Source organism: Phragmites australis, chromosome 3, assembly GCF_958298935.1.
Source record: "Phragmites australis chromosome 3, lpPhrAust1.1, whole genome shotgun sequence".
In the NCBI taxonomy this organism is placed as follows: domain Eukaryota; kingdom Viridiplantae; phylum Streptophyta; class Magnoliopsida; order Poales; family Poaceae; genus Phragmites; species Phragmites australis.
In genome coordinates this window covers 43,431,180-43,447,418 of record NC_084923.1, presented here as the reverse complement: position 1 = coordinate 43,447,418, position 16,239 = coordinate 43,431,180, and the positions used below count along the sequence as shown (strand labels likewise).

Below are 16,239 nucleotides of genomic sequence, written 5' to 3'. Positions count from 1 at the left end.
GCTTCTGGGTGGCCCGCTTTTGTGTTTCCATGGCGTGCTACTGCAGATCATTGTCTTCCATGCTGCACCTGGTAAGATGGTGTCCGAGGCACATTCAGTGGTTCATATGTGTCATGGAGTGTCCATGGCGTTGGATCATGCGGCTTCTACCAATGTTTGGAGCCCTTGTTAGCTCAACAGTGGAGCTGGTTCGGTCCGGTGATCTTGTTCGGCAGCGCCAAGCAGAGAAGTCCTCATTCGGGATGGAGGAGACCTAGAAGGACTTCAATATTATTTTATTTTTCCTCAGGGTCTTTGTTATAGTATAAGGATATAATGTGCTTCCTTTTTAATGTAGTTTCATCTTTCCAAAAAAAATGAACACATAACATTGTTTGAATTTTACTCTGCGGAAAACTAGAAACAGGAAACGTCATATACCACCAAAAGTACAAGAGTTTTAAGTTTGCACGATCTTAATTAAAATTCAGACCAACTTCTGCGATGCAAAACAATCATCCAGGCACGTAAATTTTTACAAGGTTTTACATTTGCTCGAGATGATCTGTTGTGATTAAACACAAAAGTCATCATGATTTGCTGAAGCCCGGAAGGTGGGCAGTAATTTGCACCCCGGTAAATCCACTTGCCTCTCACTTCGCCTGCGGTCGCGCCGCACCAGCTGCGCCCGATCCGCACCAAAAGGTTAACGAGAGCAAACGCGACCGCTACCGCCGAGCAAAACCCCACCGGTCTAGGGACCCCGGTGCGGGCGTGACCGTTGCTAGACACCGCACCCAAACGGCTCAAACCCGATCACTTATCCTCCCTCCATCGCACCGCCTCTCCCGCTCGCCCCGGCCTTCTCTCTGACAGGGCTCTTCACTCCTCGACGTCCCCGGAGGCCCATGGAGGACGCCTACGCCAAGTCCGTCGCCGAGGTAACGAGCGCCACCCGACTCTGCCTCCTTCCTCCCCTCGCGTAGTCGCGTGTCCATTTGATCCCTACGCGCCGCCGCCGCCGCCGCTCACGGATCCGGTCGCCTCGCCTCTCGCAGGTGCTTCAGGCGTTCGGCGTGGATCGCACCAAGGGCCTCTCGGACTCGCAGGTACTGATCTGAAGTGTTTTGCTATGTGAATTTCGGTTCGGTTCGTGTACGGGTAATGGGGTTGGGTTGGGTTGGGTTAGGTTGGGCTGATTTGGTTTTGGTTTCTGTGCTCAGGTGGAGCAGCACACGAGGCTCTACGGCAAAAACGGTGAGGCATTTCGGCTTTTTCTATGCGTATAGATTATTCGTTTTCTTCTTGTAGGATTGACTGGTTGCAGCATCAGACATAAAAAATTGTACAGTATGGCCATACTTGTACAGCCTGAGTGTCAATATGTTTACAGTTTCACGATTTTGGTGAAGTCATGTCTCATAGAAAATTTGAAATGTTATACATTGTATTTAGGAACTGATTTGGGAGAGACTTTTTTAGGCGAAAGAGTGTTTGTTCTCGATAAACTGCTTTGCATGAACCGAAATGCAACCTCCCCGTGTTCATCCAAATGATGAGTTTTGTAATTTCCGCAAAGCAACCAGTTATAAACTTTGTTTTTTGTAGCAGCTGTGGTTCATTGCTAGCTAGTACTGTAGTAACTAGTGTCTAACATCATCTAAACTCAGATAATTTTAGATAAGAAAAACTAGTTCCCTGAACCTTGCTCAGCGAAGGATCCTTTTGTAATTAAACTGTTCTACCATTTCACACCTTATCAAATGTTTGGATAAGTTTGTCATTAAAAAATTATTTGGGAAGTAGTGTCCCAGCTCACAAGCATTAGTGTTCTAATAGCTGAGACATGACTTCACCAGCTGAGACAATAATAAAGGCTTTGCTGTTGTATCCCCACTGCAAAAAGCACCAAAGTAACATGAAGAAACTTAATTAAACAAGTCTCTAGGAGGGGCAGAGGGCGAATCTTCCACCTAATTTGTATCCATACTCATCCAAAAAGTCTTATGTCTTTTAAGAAATTTTAGTTGGGATGGGACACGGTCCACCCTGGCCTTGAGGAATCTCTGCTGGCTGTTTGATTATCATGCGTAATTTGAAATGTGCTTGTCGGTGCTGTTTGCAGTGGGGATACAGCAACAATAATAAAGGCTTTGCTGTTGTATCTCCACTGCAAAAAGCACCAAAGTAACATGAAGAAACTTAATTAAACAAGTCTCTAGGAGGGGCAGAGGGCGAATCTTCCACCTAATTTGTATCCATACTCACTCAAGAAGTATTATGTCTTTAAGAAGTTTTATTTGGGACAGGACACGGTCCACCCTGGCCTTGAGGAATCTCTGCTGGCTGTTTGATTATCATGCGTAATTTGAAATGTTTCATGCTGTGTCTGCGTATCATTTGGCAACTCCAATCCAGAAAAATGTACCTTAGCTGATGACTTGCTGTAGCTAGCTTTTTGCATCTGGCATGGAGATCTTCTGGAAGTTCACTAGATATTCTACGATTGCGGCCTTTGTCCTTTTCTTTGCCTCGTGGGCAGCTCTGAAGTTCACAATACTAATAAGATTTCGCTTTAGGAGGATTCTATGGCCAAATTAAAAATCATTGGAAAAGAAAGGTAGAAAACAAGATATAACCATCTGTTTACACTCTTTATGTCACAATCGTGTGACTTCCGCTGTTTTTTTTTTTGCCTTTTATTTTTTAAAAAATTTCCCATACATTATGCAATGGTTGCATGGTTGCATACATGTACAAGTACCTTCCTGCTTTTGTCATCTTTTAATCACATGCCTGTATATGTACAAGGCACGTCTATCAGTTGTGGGAAACATGTCTTCTGAACTTGATTTTAATTAAGACTAACTTTTGTTTGGACCTCGAAGGTCACCCTTATTATTGTACAGCTTACATCTTTCATCTTTGATTCTCTCAAATTTTTTTCTCTTTTCTATTTGCTCTTTGAACTAACAATTTTGTATACCCTTCAGTATTCATCTTTTGACATGGAACTTCTTACCCAGGTGCTCCCTTTTGGAAGTTAGTTTTGAAGCAGTTTGACGATTTGCTTGTCAAAATATTGATAGCAGCTGCTGTGATCTCCTTCCTTTTGGCTCGGATGAATGGTGAAACTGGATTATCAGCATTTTTGGAACCATCTGTAAGTTGTCAAGTTTGGTGGATATATACCACTGGTTGAGAATGACTTGCAGGTAATAAATGATTTGGTGCTTCGATTTTCACTGTAGGTCATATTTATGATACTGGCAGCAAATGCAGCTGTGGGTGTGATCACTGAAACAAATGCTGAAAAAGCTCCTGAGGTATTCGCACTGCGTACATCCCCTGTTACAACCCGAAACGCCATGAGTTATAACTTGTTAGGTACAAATACATAATTGCAACACGAGAAGCTGACACTGTGAGTTACAACTTGTTATTCGCACTACGCACATTCCTCAGTTACAACCCGAAACACTTAAGTTACAACTTGTTAGATAGACCAGTTACAACTTCACGTTCAGAAATACTTAAAGTTACAACTTGTTATTCGCACTGCGCACATCCCCTAGTTACAACCCGAAACACTGTGAGTTACAACTTATGAGGTGTATGCAGACATGAACTACAGTAAATATACATGCAGAATATACATACAGTATATATATATATATGTATGTATATATGTATATATATATATATGTGTGTGCGTGCGTGCGGGCGCGTGTGTATATATATATATATATATATATATATATATATATATATATATATATATATATATATATATAGGACACCTATTCTATACTCCTAGGAGTATGTACTCCCACATGCAATATACCACCTAAACAAACACTTTATACTCTTTTATCATTTTTAGTATACTCTAATACTAATTCTAAGATACTCCAATATGAGTTGTATGAAAAAAAATTCAATGTTAGCCTTTCATTTTTGCTATATACTCTTTTTTATACATAAAAGAAGTATATACGCAAATTAAGATAAAAATCATGGAATTTCATAAAAAATTTCGTGGGATTTATATTGTAGTATCTTATAATTACTAATGAAGTATATTTAAAGTGATAAAGAAGTATAACTCATGTGTAAAAATGGTATATGAGAGGTGGGAGTACATACACCCAGGAGTACATACTAGTTTTCCTATATATATATATATATATATATATATATAATCTCTTGCGTTCTGAACTCGAATTCCACGATCCACGTTCTGAGTGAGGCACATCAGAGGGGCATATTGTCCAGCCACCTTTTAGCCATAGCAAAGCATTGTTCAGGCCGGTTTTCTGGAGCAGCATGCCAACCACCCTGCATAGGCAACCAACGAGGGCCTTGTTACCAATGCCAAGTTCATATGATTCATCCATCCGGATCTATAAATCAACAAGGCGGACGACAGACCCAAGAAAAGTGAGATGAAAACGAGACAAACCTTTATTGTCGCGAAGGTCAGGTTGTTGGTGTACGTGATCGTGAATCTGCGGAAAAGACATCGTGCATTGTTCATCAGATCAAGCAAAACTGCGACGAAAAACTGCGAAGTGCAAGATCTATTCCCATTCTTTTTTTTTCTTGTTTCCATTATTTCTTTCCATCTCCATATTTGGTCTAAAAAGATTTGGCAACACGCATATAATTTCACCCATATTAAAAATTGATTAATAGATGATGATGCAAACGATTGATTGAGAGAGAAATAGAGAGAGAGAGAAGACCATAACACTAGAAAAAAAGGAGACGACTTAACCCTGCAGCCTGGCCATCAAGGTGCCACGCCCTCCAATCATCAACTATGGACAAGTTGAAGGATCTTATCCATGCATGTGTGCCAGAAAATGGTATGATAAGATCATGGTCTCCACTGCACTCAGAGGAATTAATTTTAACTAAGGACGGTCACGGAGGAAAAGATTCAAACAACATAAAAATAAGGAATGATCATACTGAGCTGATGATGATTTTCACCTGTATACAAGAGCGCGGTAACCCCTGGAGGTAAGGTTGAAATGGTATTTTATGCTGCTTGGAAGATCAAACGCGTAAGGAAGATCTGCATAACGTTTGCACCTGATCCATTCTGTCACCGTTCCCTGTTAATGCTATCCCTTTGTCATTAGAAATTTAATCCAAAGCAATTCAGAAACTATTTAGCAGCTAAAAGCGAACTAGATTCCTTAGTATTGCAGCATATATTCATGCATAATTTGTGGAGGCCCAAAACCAAAAGGTAAAGAAGTTGTACCTCCTTGATCCCAAGAGCAGCTTGAGTGGCATTGTTGTTTGCCCAAAAGTAAGACAGGTAAAGGCGGTATGTCTATGTCGGTAGTCATTGGTAATGAACAACTGAAATGTTAGGAACTTTTGTCGCATTTGATTTAAATTTGCGTGAAATTGGTCATCCAAAGGATAAAGGATGACTTACAAAACAACTAAAAGGAGGTTCCTCAGGCGGGTCACCCAGCCAATAGTGCTCCTCTGGTCGAGACTTTCTTCTTATATCATCACCAGGGCATATTGCTCCCAATATGTTTGAACTAGAAACTTCTGACGTGAGCTGTGAAAATGTAAGGAATGATGTTGCAGTCAAATGATAGCAGCAAGTCTAGACAATTAGGACAGTAGATGAAACTTACATTGTTAATAGTTCGCACCACGTCAGCACAGAGTTTGTTCGTCGGGGACGCGTAATCTCCTTTACAGTTTTTCACGGCAGCCTTTGGCAAATAAAAGGGGAGAAAAAAGAGTAAGTGTTGCATAAGTGTAATAATAAGTGTTGCGTAAGTGTTGTTACAGAATTAAGCTACTAGTGTGCTATACTTTTCCAAACAATATAAGAAGGAATAAGAGTACCTCGTACAACTGATTCGATATTATTCCAAATGAATGAGCGTAAGGAATTCTAGAATTGTCATCAATTTTGTCTCCTGTCAATGGGTTGCCAACCAGATAACCCTGCATGAAGAAACAAAGAACAGAGGAACATGACTTCACATGGCGTATACTCACTTTTTGTCGGTTTATTCGTACGATAGAAATTACATGCCTTGAGATTAATAAGTGGATGTTGCATTCCTTCAGTTCCTGGAGTATAGCACAATCAGCATTAACGAATCACAAGGGTAATTAGGACCGAGAGTTCTCTTCAGGAAATGGATGTCTCAAAGAAGAAAAAAAACAATAATAATACACAATTAAGTGAGTCCTCCAAGGTCACAATACTCAAGAATTACCTTCGGAAATGTATTGCGCAATAAGAGGAACCACCTTTCCAGCATAGGAATCTCCACCAATGTAGAAAGGATTTAAAAGATATCGTGGGTGATCGTCAAACCACTGTATAAACAGAAACAGCAGAAAGACGATGATCAACTAATCACTCGATAGGCACATTTTTCTTCAATAGAAGTGTACTCTATGTTCGTTGCGCGTGTCTCAACCTTTCTCAGAAATGTCACGACTTGCATAGACGATGAGATATCTCCAATATCATAACCTTTTGGATCGGGCGCGTATGAAAAACCGGAACCAACAGGCGAGTCCACGAAGAGAATGCTTGCCATCTGATAATTCACGGTCGATCAGAGATTCACCAAATAGCATCGAGAAAGAGTGTAAGGTCGATGGTACAAAGTATCTCATCCTCACCTGTGTCCAAGAATTCGGACTACAGACCAACTGCGGCAATGTGCCGTCATAAGGTTTGACAACGAACTGCACAGGACCTACAAATATGTATGGAAAATTTAGGTTCATGTCCTCCCTTCAATTACCATTACAACTTTTGCCACCGTTTTTGTAATTATTCGATCCATGTTACTGGTTTCGAAAACTTGTTCGATCCCCTACTACTAATTGACATGATTAGATAAAAAACTTGTTCAGTTCTTACCATCAATTCGGTCCAACTAGTGACATGAGTCTTCTAAGTTTTAAAATCAGTAGTACGATTCTAAATATTACAAAAGTGATGATAAGTGTTGAAACGGTAATTGATGCGATGGCAAAAACCTAAACTTTCCAATATGAATACATGAGCACCATCCATACTAACATTAGTTTCGTTCTAACCTCTCGCGATTCCAAACTACAAAGTCAGCGTGGCAGAGTCCATACGAACCTATTTCATAGACGAGGCCGTTGAAGGCCGAGCACCGGGGCCCGCCGGAGAGCCAGAGGATCACAGCGTCCGTGCGCGGGCTCCGCTCCGACTCGACGAAGTAGTAGAACAGCTCCGTCCCGGTCTCCTCCTCCACGCCCACGTACCTGCACGGCTGCACGTGAGCATAGCGTCATCGAAGCAAGGGCCTGCATGCACCGAAGCTGCAGAGCATGAGCATGCTGGTTCTTGGTTACCCGGTCTCCATGTAGAAGGGCAGAGGGCCATCGAATCCCGGCAGGTGGGTGACCACCGTCGACGACGCCGAGCGGGAGAGCGGCAGCGGCAGCAGGAGGAGGAGAAGGAGAAGGCAAGCAACGATCAGGTGCAGCGGCAGAGGGAGGTGGCAGTGTCCAGCATGGATCCAAAGAAGCTTGAAGGCCATTTTTTCCCCTCTCTACCCGATCCTCTTCTTCACTTTCGATGCCGAAGATTCGCTCCGCTATGCAGCCTAGTGGGAGAAAGACCTGTTCGCGTTTCGGCTTTTCTATGCGTATAGATTATTCGTTTTCTTCTGGTAGGATTGACCGGTTGCAGCATCAGACATAAAATATTGTACACTATGGCCATACTTGTACAGCCTGAGTGTCAATATGTTTACAGTTTCACGATTTTGTCATGTCTAATAGAAAATTTGAAATGTTATACATTGTATTTAGGAACTGATTTGGGGGAGACTTTTTTAGGCGAAAGAGTGTTTGTTCTCGATAAACTGCTTTGCATGAACCGAAATGCAACCTCCCCGTGTTCATCCAAATGATGAGTTTTGTAATTCCCGCAAAGCAACCAGTTATAAACTTTGTTTTTTGTAGCAGCTGTGGTTCATTGCTAGCTAGTACTATAGTAACTAGTGTCTAACATCATCTAAACTCAGATAATTTTAGATAAGACAAACTAGTTCCCTGAACCTTGCTCAGCGAAGGATCCTTTTGTAATTAAGCTGTTCTACCATTTCACACCTTATCAAATGTTTGGATAAGTTTGTCATTAAAAAATTATTTGGGAAGTAGTGTCCCAGCTCACAAGCATTAGTGTTCTAATAGCTGAATCAAACAAGGATATAATTGTTAAGGGGCATTAGGAAATATTAGGAAATAAGCCATCAGCGGAAGCAACGGATGAATCTATCGAGATGATACGCACAATCACAGACGATAACAGAGGCACGATATTTGTTAACGAGGTTCAACCGAAGCCTACATCCACAGGGTATGACTACGGACGCTCCTCCCCAATTAGCAACACCGGCCGCTTCCTGGGGTCCCCGCAAACTTGCTGCCCCCTGCGAACCTGTCGCTATATCGTCATCATGGTTACAAACAGTGGCTCTCCTCTCATATTTATAAGAAGGCCTGGAGACAGGAGTCCTACTAGGATTTCACTAGAATCCTACTAGAATTCCACCATATACCGCTAATACAACTCTAAACACTATACGTAACTAACTCCGTATAATTATTCAACACATATCCAACAGAAAAACACCTTGGAATGGGTCAAAATTTTATGCCATGGGTCACTCTAGAATGCTGATGTAACTAAATTATAGCTTTTGCTTTCAATCTAGCTGGAGTCCCCTGCTAGTTTATCAGTTCAAAGTTTCAATTGGAGTGATTATTCCTCCACAGAAAGCATCCATGTTTTGGGCCGTGGTGTGTTTATGTATATTTATTTTTGCACTGCATTATTCAAAGTTGTGATTCTTAACATCTTTCTGATGCCTATCTGATTTGTCTTCATTGTTTTCATGCATGGATTATCTCCAGTGCTCCCCCAAGAAGAAAGTAAGCTATCACTCCAAGTTCCCTTGCAGCACATTACATATTACCTGTGTGCTTCATTTTCAATAGTGTTCATCATAAGATCAAGTTGGTATCGCGTATTCCCATATTTTGTTTTTTAGGACCCAATGGTGGGTTTGACTCCATCTGAATTTTTACTCTCAATCAATATTCCCATATTTTTGTTGCCATCAGAACACAGAACTGCTAATGAGCTTCTCTACCAAGAATCCAAATATGTACCATTTTCTATCATCTGTGAAAGCATGACATTAACTCTAATTTTGCACTGCAGTTGTGTAGTCCACACACATTGTATTCTGCAAAATTACTTAAATAAATAAGTTCCTTTCTGTCGCTTGTCGGTTGTTGTATCCCCACTGCAAACAGCACCAAAGTAACATGAAGAAACTTAATTAAACAAGTCTCTAGGAGGGGCAGAGGGCGAATCTTCCACCTAATTTGTATCCATACTCACTCAAGAAGTATTATGTCTTTAAGAAATTTTAGTTGGGATGGGACACGGTCCACCCTGGCCTTGAGGAATCTCTGCTGGCTGTTTGATTATCATGCGTAATTTGAAATGTTTCATGCTGTGTCTGCGTATCATTTGGGAGCTAAAAACTGAAAGTTGCTGTTTGACATAATTCTGCTGATTCTAGCTGGAAAGCTGCTCTGGTAGCTCTGCCAAACAGAGACTTATTATCCAGCCACCTTTTCGCCATGGCAAAGCATTTTTCAGGCCGGTTTTCTGGAGCAGTATGCTGACCACCCTACATTCATAGGCAACCAATCAGGGTCTTGTTACCAATGGCACGTAAATTTGATTCATCTATCCCAATATATAAATGAACAAGGTGGGTAGATCCAAGGAACGGGAGATGAAAACGAGACAAACCTTTACTGTCGCAAAGGTCAGATTGTTCGCATACGTGATCGTGAATCTGGAGAAAGAACAATGTGCATTGTCCATCAGATCAGTAGAACTACGACAACGCTGGAAAGCAATGGACTAAGCTCTATTAAAGCCGAACCATTTACAAGAGAATCCGCGGCGAAGCTAAGGCAGCGCATCCAGTGACCGTTGCACGGCCAGCAAAACCAAATCGAAGAACGACACAAAGTGAAAGTGAACTAGCAGCAGATAGCACTGGCTCCGGAACGCAAGTTTCTTTGTTCGATTTCTTCTATGATTTTTTAGAGACTTTTATGTGAAGTGTATGATTAGTCCAGCCCGGCACGGCGACACTCCACATTTGTCATAACTGGATCCTACCTACACGATGGTCCTTGCACAGTAGGAGTTATCACCAGCAGTGTCAGCGAATCCAACTTCTAGTGGTCCGGACAGAGTCTAGCGGGTTGGAGGCCATGGATAATGTCAGCGATCCAGTTTTTAGTTGGGCCGGGCGTCACGCTAGGCCGAATCGTGTTGAAACCATATCAACCGAAGCAAACATGCCTACAGAAGCTTAACGAACCCAGTTGCGAGTCGCCTGTCTCGGCAGCTTTGATCCCTTGCGAGACGTGGCACTTGATCGCTTGCTTATTTGGTACCGTGCTCCGGCTGTTTTCCGGCACGTCAAACGCAGCTACGCAGACATCCCATTGCCGAGCGTGTACAGAAACGGATGGTCTCGCGTACCGAGTCAAAGGATAAGTCGGCGAGGGTGGCCGCAGGTTTCTGCCGCCCATTATTCAACGAGGACGGTCAAGAAAGACGTGATTTTTTCTTCAAGATGGCGTCGACATGCTCGCGGCTAAAGAACGACGGCTCCCGTATCTGCGTTCTCCGTATCCTCAACTGCCATCGCAGTCGGTACAGCGTGTTGTATGTTCGCCGCCGATGGCGGTTGTATGTTCTTGATTCGTATGTTTTATAATTCTTTTAAATATATGATATATTTTTTGTCACCAATGTGCTATCGGAAGCATAAACAACGTAAGAGAGAAAGATTTAGTGCACTGTGACTCCACGAATGAAATACGACCTATTGTTTCTATTCAAAATCATTACATATGTTTTTGTGCAAAAAATTCGTAACTTTGAAAAAAACAAGACTAAAGAAGATCATCTAGCAGTGGAAACTCTCCACATTGATGATCTAGATGCAAGTGAATTTAAGATTATCATATATGTACGTATATGTGAATTTTATGTATCTACAAATAAGAAGAATACCTTACAAAAATTCAGCTCAAGATCGGAAACGAAAATCACCATCGAAAAAGTAAAACCGGCAACTAAAACAATTGAACCAATAGGGAGACTAGAAGAAGATGAAAATAACACTTGCAAGAAAATAAATTTCATTAAGCTCATAGATCAACCCTATTTTAGACAGAATACAAAGTATTTTCTCTCATAAGAGCTCTAGCTTATTACAAAGGCTAAGCCTATCATTTTCTCTCTTTCAAAACCTATCACTAGGCTCTCAAATAGCTGATTCAAGACTTCTCTATAGTTATATCCCTTTATTTATAGACATAGAGAGGTACCTTAGCTTTTAAGTTTCTTTGTTCCCAAAATATCCTTAGCTTTAAATGACCTCCTACCTACCTTGGGGATTTTTTATCCAAATTTTTCTTCATCCATCGAATAGCCACAACTTCTTTACAACTTAGCTTTGCCTCGACGCAAGCTTCGCGGTAATGCCACGTGACCCTCCAGACCTCCCGCGGTTTTAAGGCCAAACTGCGAAACCCTAGCACACTTCTCAAAGTATGACTTACCGTCTTGCTTACACATTAAGCAAGCGCTCCGATATTGACGTGTGTACTCCGCCTTGCGATTCGGACTGTCGGCAAATCTCTCCCACTTCCGATCCTTTGGCTCGCCTTGTCACTTGCACCGACATCCCCTTCGCTTGACTTGGTCAATACACCGTCTTTATCCATCTTCCATGCTCTGCTTGACCTCCACGTATACCGCTAGGAGCACCTTTGACTCCGCTCGACCTCCTTGATCATTTGGCACCAAGCACCTCGCTTGACCCTAATCACCCGCCGTCGACCACAAAGTTGCATCCGTCACATACATACCATAAGACAAACAAACATATTTCTCCAAACTATCTTCAGATCATCTTATGTTAGCTCAATATCAAAATCTTCAATTGAAATCTAATTCAATTCAGAGCACATCACAACAATTTTCTGAACACCGTATGTTTTGGTGTTCAGACCACCGACAACTCGAGTTGGTCATGAACAAGAACAAGTATCCAAAAAAACATTCTAACCAAGTTAAAGACAAATCAACCATTGTCAATGCTTCATTACATAAAAACCAAAGCACTTCTCTACTTGGTTTCTTAATCTCCCCTTTGATGAGTCTGCATCCAAAAAGCCACGAAGAGAAAGCGAAGATTTTACACAAAACCAAAGGCTATACTCGAGAGTATATTTGAGATACCTCATAATGCGTTTTACCGCTTGGCGGTGAGATGTCCTCGGTGAAGCCTGAAAGCGAGCGCACAAGCAGACAGCGAAGTGGATATTAGGTCTCGGCGCCGTCAGGTACAGGAGGGAGCCAATCATGCTCATGTACTCTCTCTGGTCCACCTCCTCGCCATCTTCATCCGGATCAAGTATGGTTGAGGTAGCCATCGGTGTCATCAAGAGCTTCACGTCGCTCATGTTGAACTTCTTTAGCAAATTCTTAGTGTACTTCGCCTGGTGAACGAAAGTACCTTGCTTGCATTGCTTGATTTGCAGTCTAAGGAAGAAGTTAAGCTCGCCCATTATCGACATCTCAAACTCCTTACTCATAATTTCTGCAAATTTGACTATAAGAGCATGAGAAGAGCCACCAAATATGATATCATCCACATAAATCTGAATAAGTAGAAAATCATTGTCATGTCTGAGAGTAAATAAATTTTTATCAACAGACCCCATCACATACCCATGCCCTAGCTAGAAAGACTTAAGCCTATCATACCAAGTTCTATATGCTTACTTAAGTCCATACAAAGCTTTCTAAAGTTTGTATACTCTATGAGAGTATTTGGGGTGTTCAAATTCTAAGGGTTGCTTGATATAGACCTCTTCCTCTATGAAACTATTAAGGAAAGCACTTTTGACATCCATTTGTTACAACTTAAAACCGTGGTATGCCGCAAATGCTAGGAGGATCCTAATGGCTTCTAGTCTAGCTATCGGAGAAAAGGTCTCTCCAAAGTCTATCCCCTCAACATGAGTGAAACCCTGAGCCACTAGTCTACCTTTATTTCTCACTACATATCCATCCCCCTGTTTGCTTTTGAAAACCCATTTGGTTCCTATGGTGTTGACATTTGGAGGTGGCTCTACTAGGACCAAAACTTGTTTCCTCTCAAAGTTTTCAAGCTCTTTATGTATGATATTGACCCAACTCAAATTAAATAAAGTATGCCCAACATTATGGAGCTCAAAAGAAGCAACGAATACAGAATCAGTAAAGTGAGCATGAGAAGCAGTTTTGGACTTTGTTATCCTCTCACCAAGGTCACCAATTATCAACTGTAGGGGATGTCACCGCTAAATGTGTTGAGGAGCCTCACGCTGTGAGATGATCTCCCCCTCAAACACTGTTGGTGTAGGTTCGAAAGCAGCTGAAGTGAAAGTAGAGGTTGTAGGACCCTCTGCCGGTGTAGAAGAGGCAAAGAACAGCTCAGAAGCGAGTGCAATAGTAGAAAGTAGTGGATCATTCTCGTCATCCCAAAGAGCTGAAATATCACCATCTGCAAAGATGCTTTCTCTCATCTCTTGATCACCTACACATTCAAAGACAGGACTTAGATAAAAGGTTGATTCATCAAAGATCACATCACATGACTCTATGATGGTGTTAGTGTAAAGATTAAAAATCCTGTAAGAATGACCATAAAGAGAATACCCCTAGAAAATATCATCGAAAGAATAATACTCGAACTTGTCAAGATTGCCACGCTTTATGATGAAGCACCGACAACCGAAAACTCTTAAATCTGAAACTTTTGGCTTTCTCCTAAAATGCAACTCATAAGAAGTCAAATTCAAGATCGAGCGTAAGAAAATCCGATTAGAGATGTAGCACGTTGTGCTAATGTCTTTAGCCCAAAACTTCCTAGGAGTCCTATGCTCATCAAGCATCGTCCTAGCCAGCTCCACCAAAGTGCGATTCCTCCTCTCAACCACGCCATTCTACTGAGGAACATGTGGGGCAGAAAATTGATGCTCAATACCATGCTCAAGACAGAAAGCATCAAAGAGATAATTCTTGAACTCAGTGCCATTATCACTATAAATTGCTTTCAATGCACCAGTGAGTTTCTTGAACAATCTCAAAGCCAAGCTATGAAAGTGTAACAACACTTCATCTTTGCTCATAAGAAAGAAGACCCAAGAGTAGCGAGAGAAATCATCAACAATGATAAGAACATCCAACAATGTCTATATAGAGAAGTTCTCCCGGTCGTTCAATCATCACTGGATTGACTAGTGGGTGAGGAGTGACAACCATCTTGCCATGCCACAATGAGCACAAACAAGATTCTTCTCAAACTTGAGCTTGAGCAATCCTTGAATCAAGCCTAGGGCACTTAAACGAGTAAGCAGATCAAAGCTCATGTGCCATAGTCTCCTATGCCACATCCAAAGCTCAGAAGAAGGTTAAACAAGTAAACACCGAGAAGAACTGAGAGACTCAGAAAAATCAGCTCCAAAAATCCTCCCAGCTCTGGAAATCTTGCAAATCAAAGCGCCAGAAGAATCAAGAACACAAGAAGTATCATGTTTGAAACGCACTTCCAAGTCCTCATCTAACAACTAAGATACAGAGAGAAGATTGTATCCCAGATGCTCCACCAAGGCCACATCCTTGAGAGTAAAACTCTCATTCACTCTTACCATACATTTGGCCTTCACTCTTCCTATCCGATCACCCCCGAATGTGATGTACTTGTTCTACTTCATCAAGGTAAGGCTGGAGAATCATGATGCATCTCCGGTCATATAGTGCGAATAACCAAAGTCAATGAGCCACTTATTCTCCAGGCCTCGACCTGCACCTACATCAAGTAAGACAAGCTCAAGTACTCAGTGCTGGGGTGAGTAAGAAACTTTATGTGAATCCAGCACCGAGACACTTGAGGAGCAGAGGTAAAAGCGAATATATTTAGATCAACACTAGCACGTTGGGGGCGAGAACCACGATGAGGAAAACGTGGTCCGCCAAAGTTCTAGGACTCAAAGCCTCTTACACGTGGACCAAAATCATATGAGTCATGATAAAATCCACGTCGGGCAATACCTCTAGGAGAAAACCGAGGAGCGTCAAAGACTAATTAGTGAGAGCGAAGAAAAGGCTCATGTATAACAACATAAGGGAGGTACATGTCCCAGTGCTATACTCCCACTCACGCCGATTATCTCTCCTATAGCGAAAGCAAAACCCAACTAAGTAACCCTATCTCTGGCAGTGGTGCAGTGGTAGCGTATCTCGAGAACTCGACTGCCGGCCACTCTAGCCTCTCACAGGGCCTATCATCTTACGGTGTGGAGCTCTCTTGGATTGTGGTGTTGACTTTTTCTTTGTGGATTGAGGAATGAGTTTCTTGATGAGTCGTGGTATAGTATTGATTTTGGACTTCTCAGCTTCTAGGATAGTAGGTGTGGTGAAAATAGTCTTATTATCCCCATTGTAAGTAACCCTCTCAAAAGTCAAACCAAGAGTCAAATCCGCCTTATCGGCACACATCTTGATCTTGGCCAAGATCAAATTCATTTTGCCCTTGCCTTTTGAGTATTTCTTCACTAGAGAAAGGAGATACTCATTCTCGGCTAAAAGCTTCTCAACTTGGCCTCTAACCCAACTAAGTTTATCTTGAAAGATGATACAGATGGAACAATTTAGCTGCACATCCTTCAAACTCCCAACACTTTTCAATCTAGATTCCAACTCCTTGATGCACACTGCTTTTAGTTCAACATCCTTTGCAAGCAAAAAGCAATTCATGCAGGCACCTAAAATAGTGAATCTAGACTCCTCCTCACAGAGCTTCTTCTTAGCAGTCTCAAACCGACTAGCAACTTGAGCATTCAAAACTTGAAACTCGACAAGTTCTGTCATAACCCCCAAACAGCTCTCACATTCCTCATCATCACGCCTAGACCTAAGGAATGCAAGCTCAGAAGAAACTAACTCATACTTAGACCTAAGCTCCTTTAACTCACGCACAACTTTCTTGATTAACCTATCCTGGCTAACAAGAGTATCATTCAATGTATCAACTTGGATAGAAAGCTGGTCGTAGGAAGGTAATACCTCGG

At 41.8% G+C, this 16,239-nt stretch overlaps 2 protein-coding genes and 1 long non-coding RNA gene across 5 annotated transcripts; 2 read left to right on the top strand and 1 right to left on the bottom strand.

The window, feature by feature from the left end:
* The first annotated feature begins 878 nt into the window (after window positions 1-878).
* On the top strand, window positions 879-9,307 carry LOC133913229 (calcium-transporting ATPase 3, endoplasmic reticulum-type-like). Its single transcript, XM_062356316.1, has 4 exons — window positions 879-920; window positions 1,038-1,088; window positions 1,203-1,236; window positions 8,932-9,307. The coding sequence occupies exons 1-4, from the start codon at window positions 888-890 to the stop codon at window positions 9,066-9,068; spliced, it is 255 nt and encodes an 84-aa protein (XP_062212300.1). The 5' UTR covers window positions 879-887; the 3' UTR covers window positions 9,069-9,307.
* LOC133911229 (uncharacterized) lies at window positions 1,850-3,388 on the top strand. Its single transcript, XR_009908627.1, has 2 exons — window positions 1,850-3,142; window positions 3,231-3,388. It is a non-coding gene; the product is annotated as an uncharacterized LOC133911229 (long non-coding RNA).
* LOC133913228 (serine carboxypeptidase-like 7) lies at window positions 4,157-7,642 on the bottom strand. Of its 3 annotated transcripts, none has more exons than XM_062356312.1 (14): window positions 7,363-7,641; window positions 7,127-7,272; window positions 6,655-6,731; window positions 6,447-6,569; window positions 6,240-6,342; window positions 6,053-6,090; window positions 5,860-5,961; window positions 5,643-5,723; window positions 5,432-5,563; window positions 5,252-5,323; window positions 4,975-5,099; window positions 4,757-4,870; window positions 4,442-4,487; window positions 4,157-4,317 (listed from the first exon to the last, which is right to left on the bottom strand). In XM_062356312.1, the coding sequence occupies exons 1-14, from the start codon at window positions 7,548-7,550 to the stop codon at window positions 4,234-4,236; spliced, it is 1,431 nt and encodes a 476-aa protein (XP_062212296.1). In that variant the 5' UTR covers window positions 7,551-7,641; the 3' UTR covers window positions 4,157-4,233. The 3 variants fall into 3 exon arrangements, with proteins under 3 accessions (XP_062212296.1, XP_062212299.1, XP_062212297.1); XM_062356315.1 differs by having other exon boundaries at window positions 4,302-4,317; window positions 4,731-4,870; XM_062356313.1 differs by lacking the exon at window positions 4,157-4,317 and having other exon boundaries at window positions 4,725-4,870; window positions 7,363-7,642.
* Window positions 9,308-16,239: the final 6,932 nt, after the last annotated feature.

Coding starts and splice junctions, on each gene's coding strand:
- LOC133913229 (XM_062356316.1), top strand. CDS start 888: ATGGAGGACGCCTACGCCAAGTCCGTCGCCGAG. Junction 921..1,037: donor ACGCCAAGTCCGTCGCCGAG/GTAACGAGCGCC, acceptor CGCCTCTCGCAG/GTGCTTCAGGCGTTCGGCGT. Junction 1,089..1,202: donor AGGGCCTCTCGGACTCGCAG/GTACTGATCTGA, acceptor TTCTGTGCTCAG/GTGGAGCAGCACACGAGGCT.
- LOC133913228 (XM_062356312.1), bottom strand. CDS start 7,550: ATGGCCTTCAAGCTTCTTTGGATCCATGCTGGACACTGCCACCTCCCT. Junction 6,732..7,126: donor CGGCCTCGTCTATGAAATAG/GTTCGTATGGAC, acceptor ACATATTTGTAG/GTCCTGTGCAGTTCGTTGTC. Junction 6,343..6,446: donor TCGTGACATTTCTGAGAAAG/GTTGAGACACGC, acceptor CTGTTTATACAG/TGGTTTGACGATCACCCACG.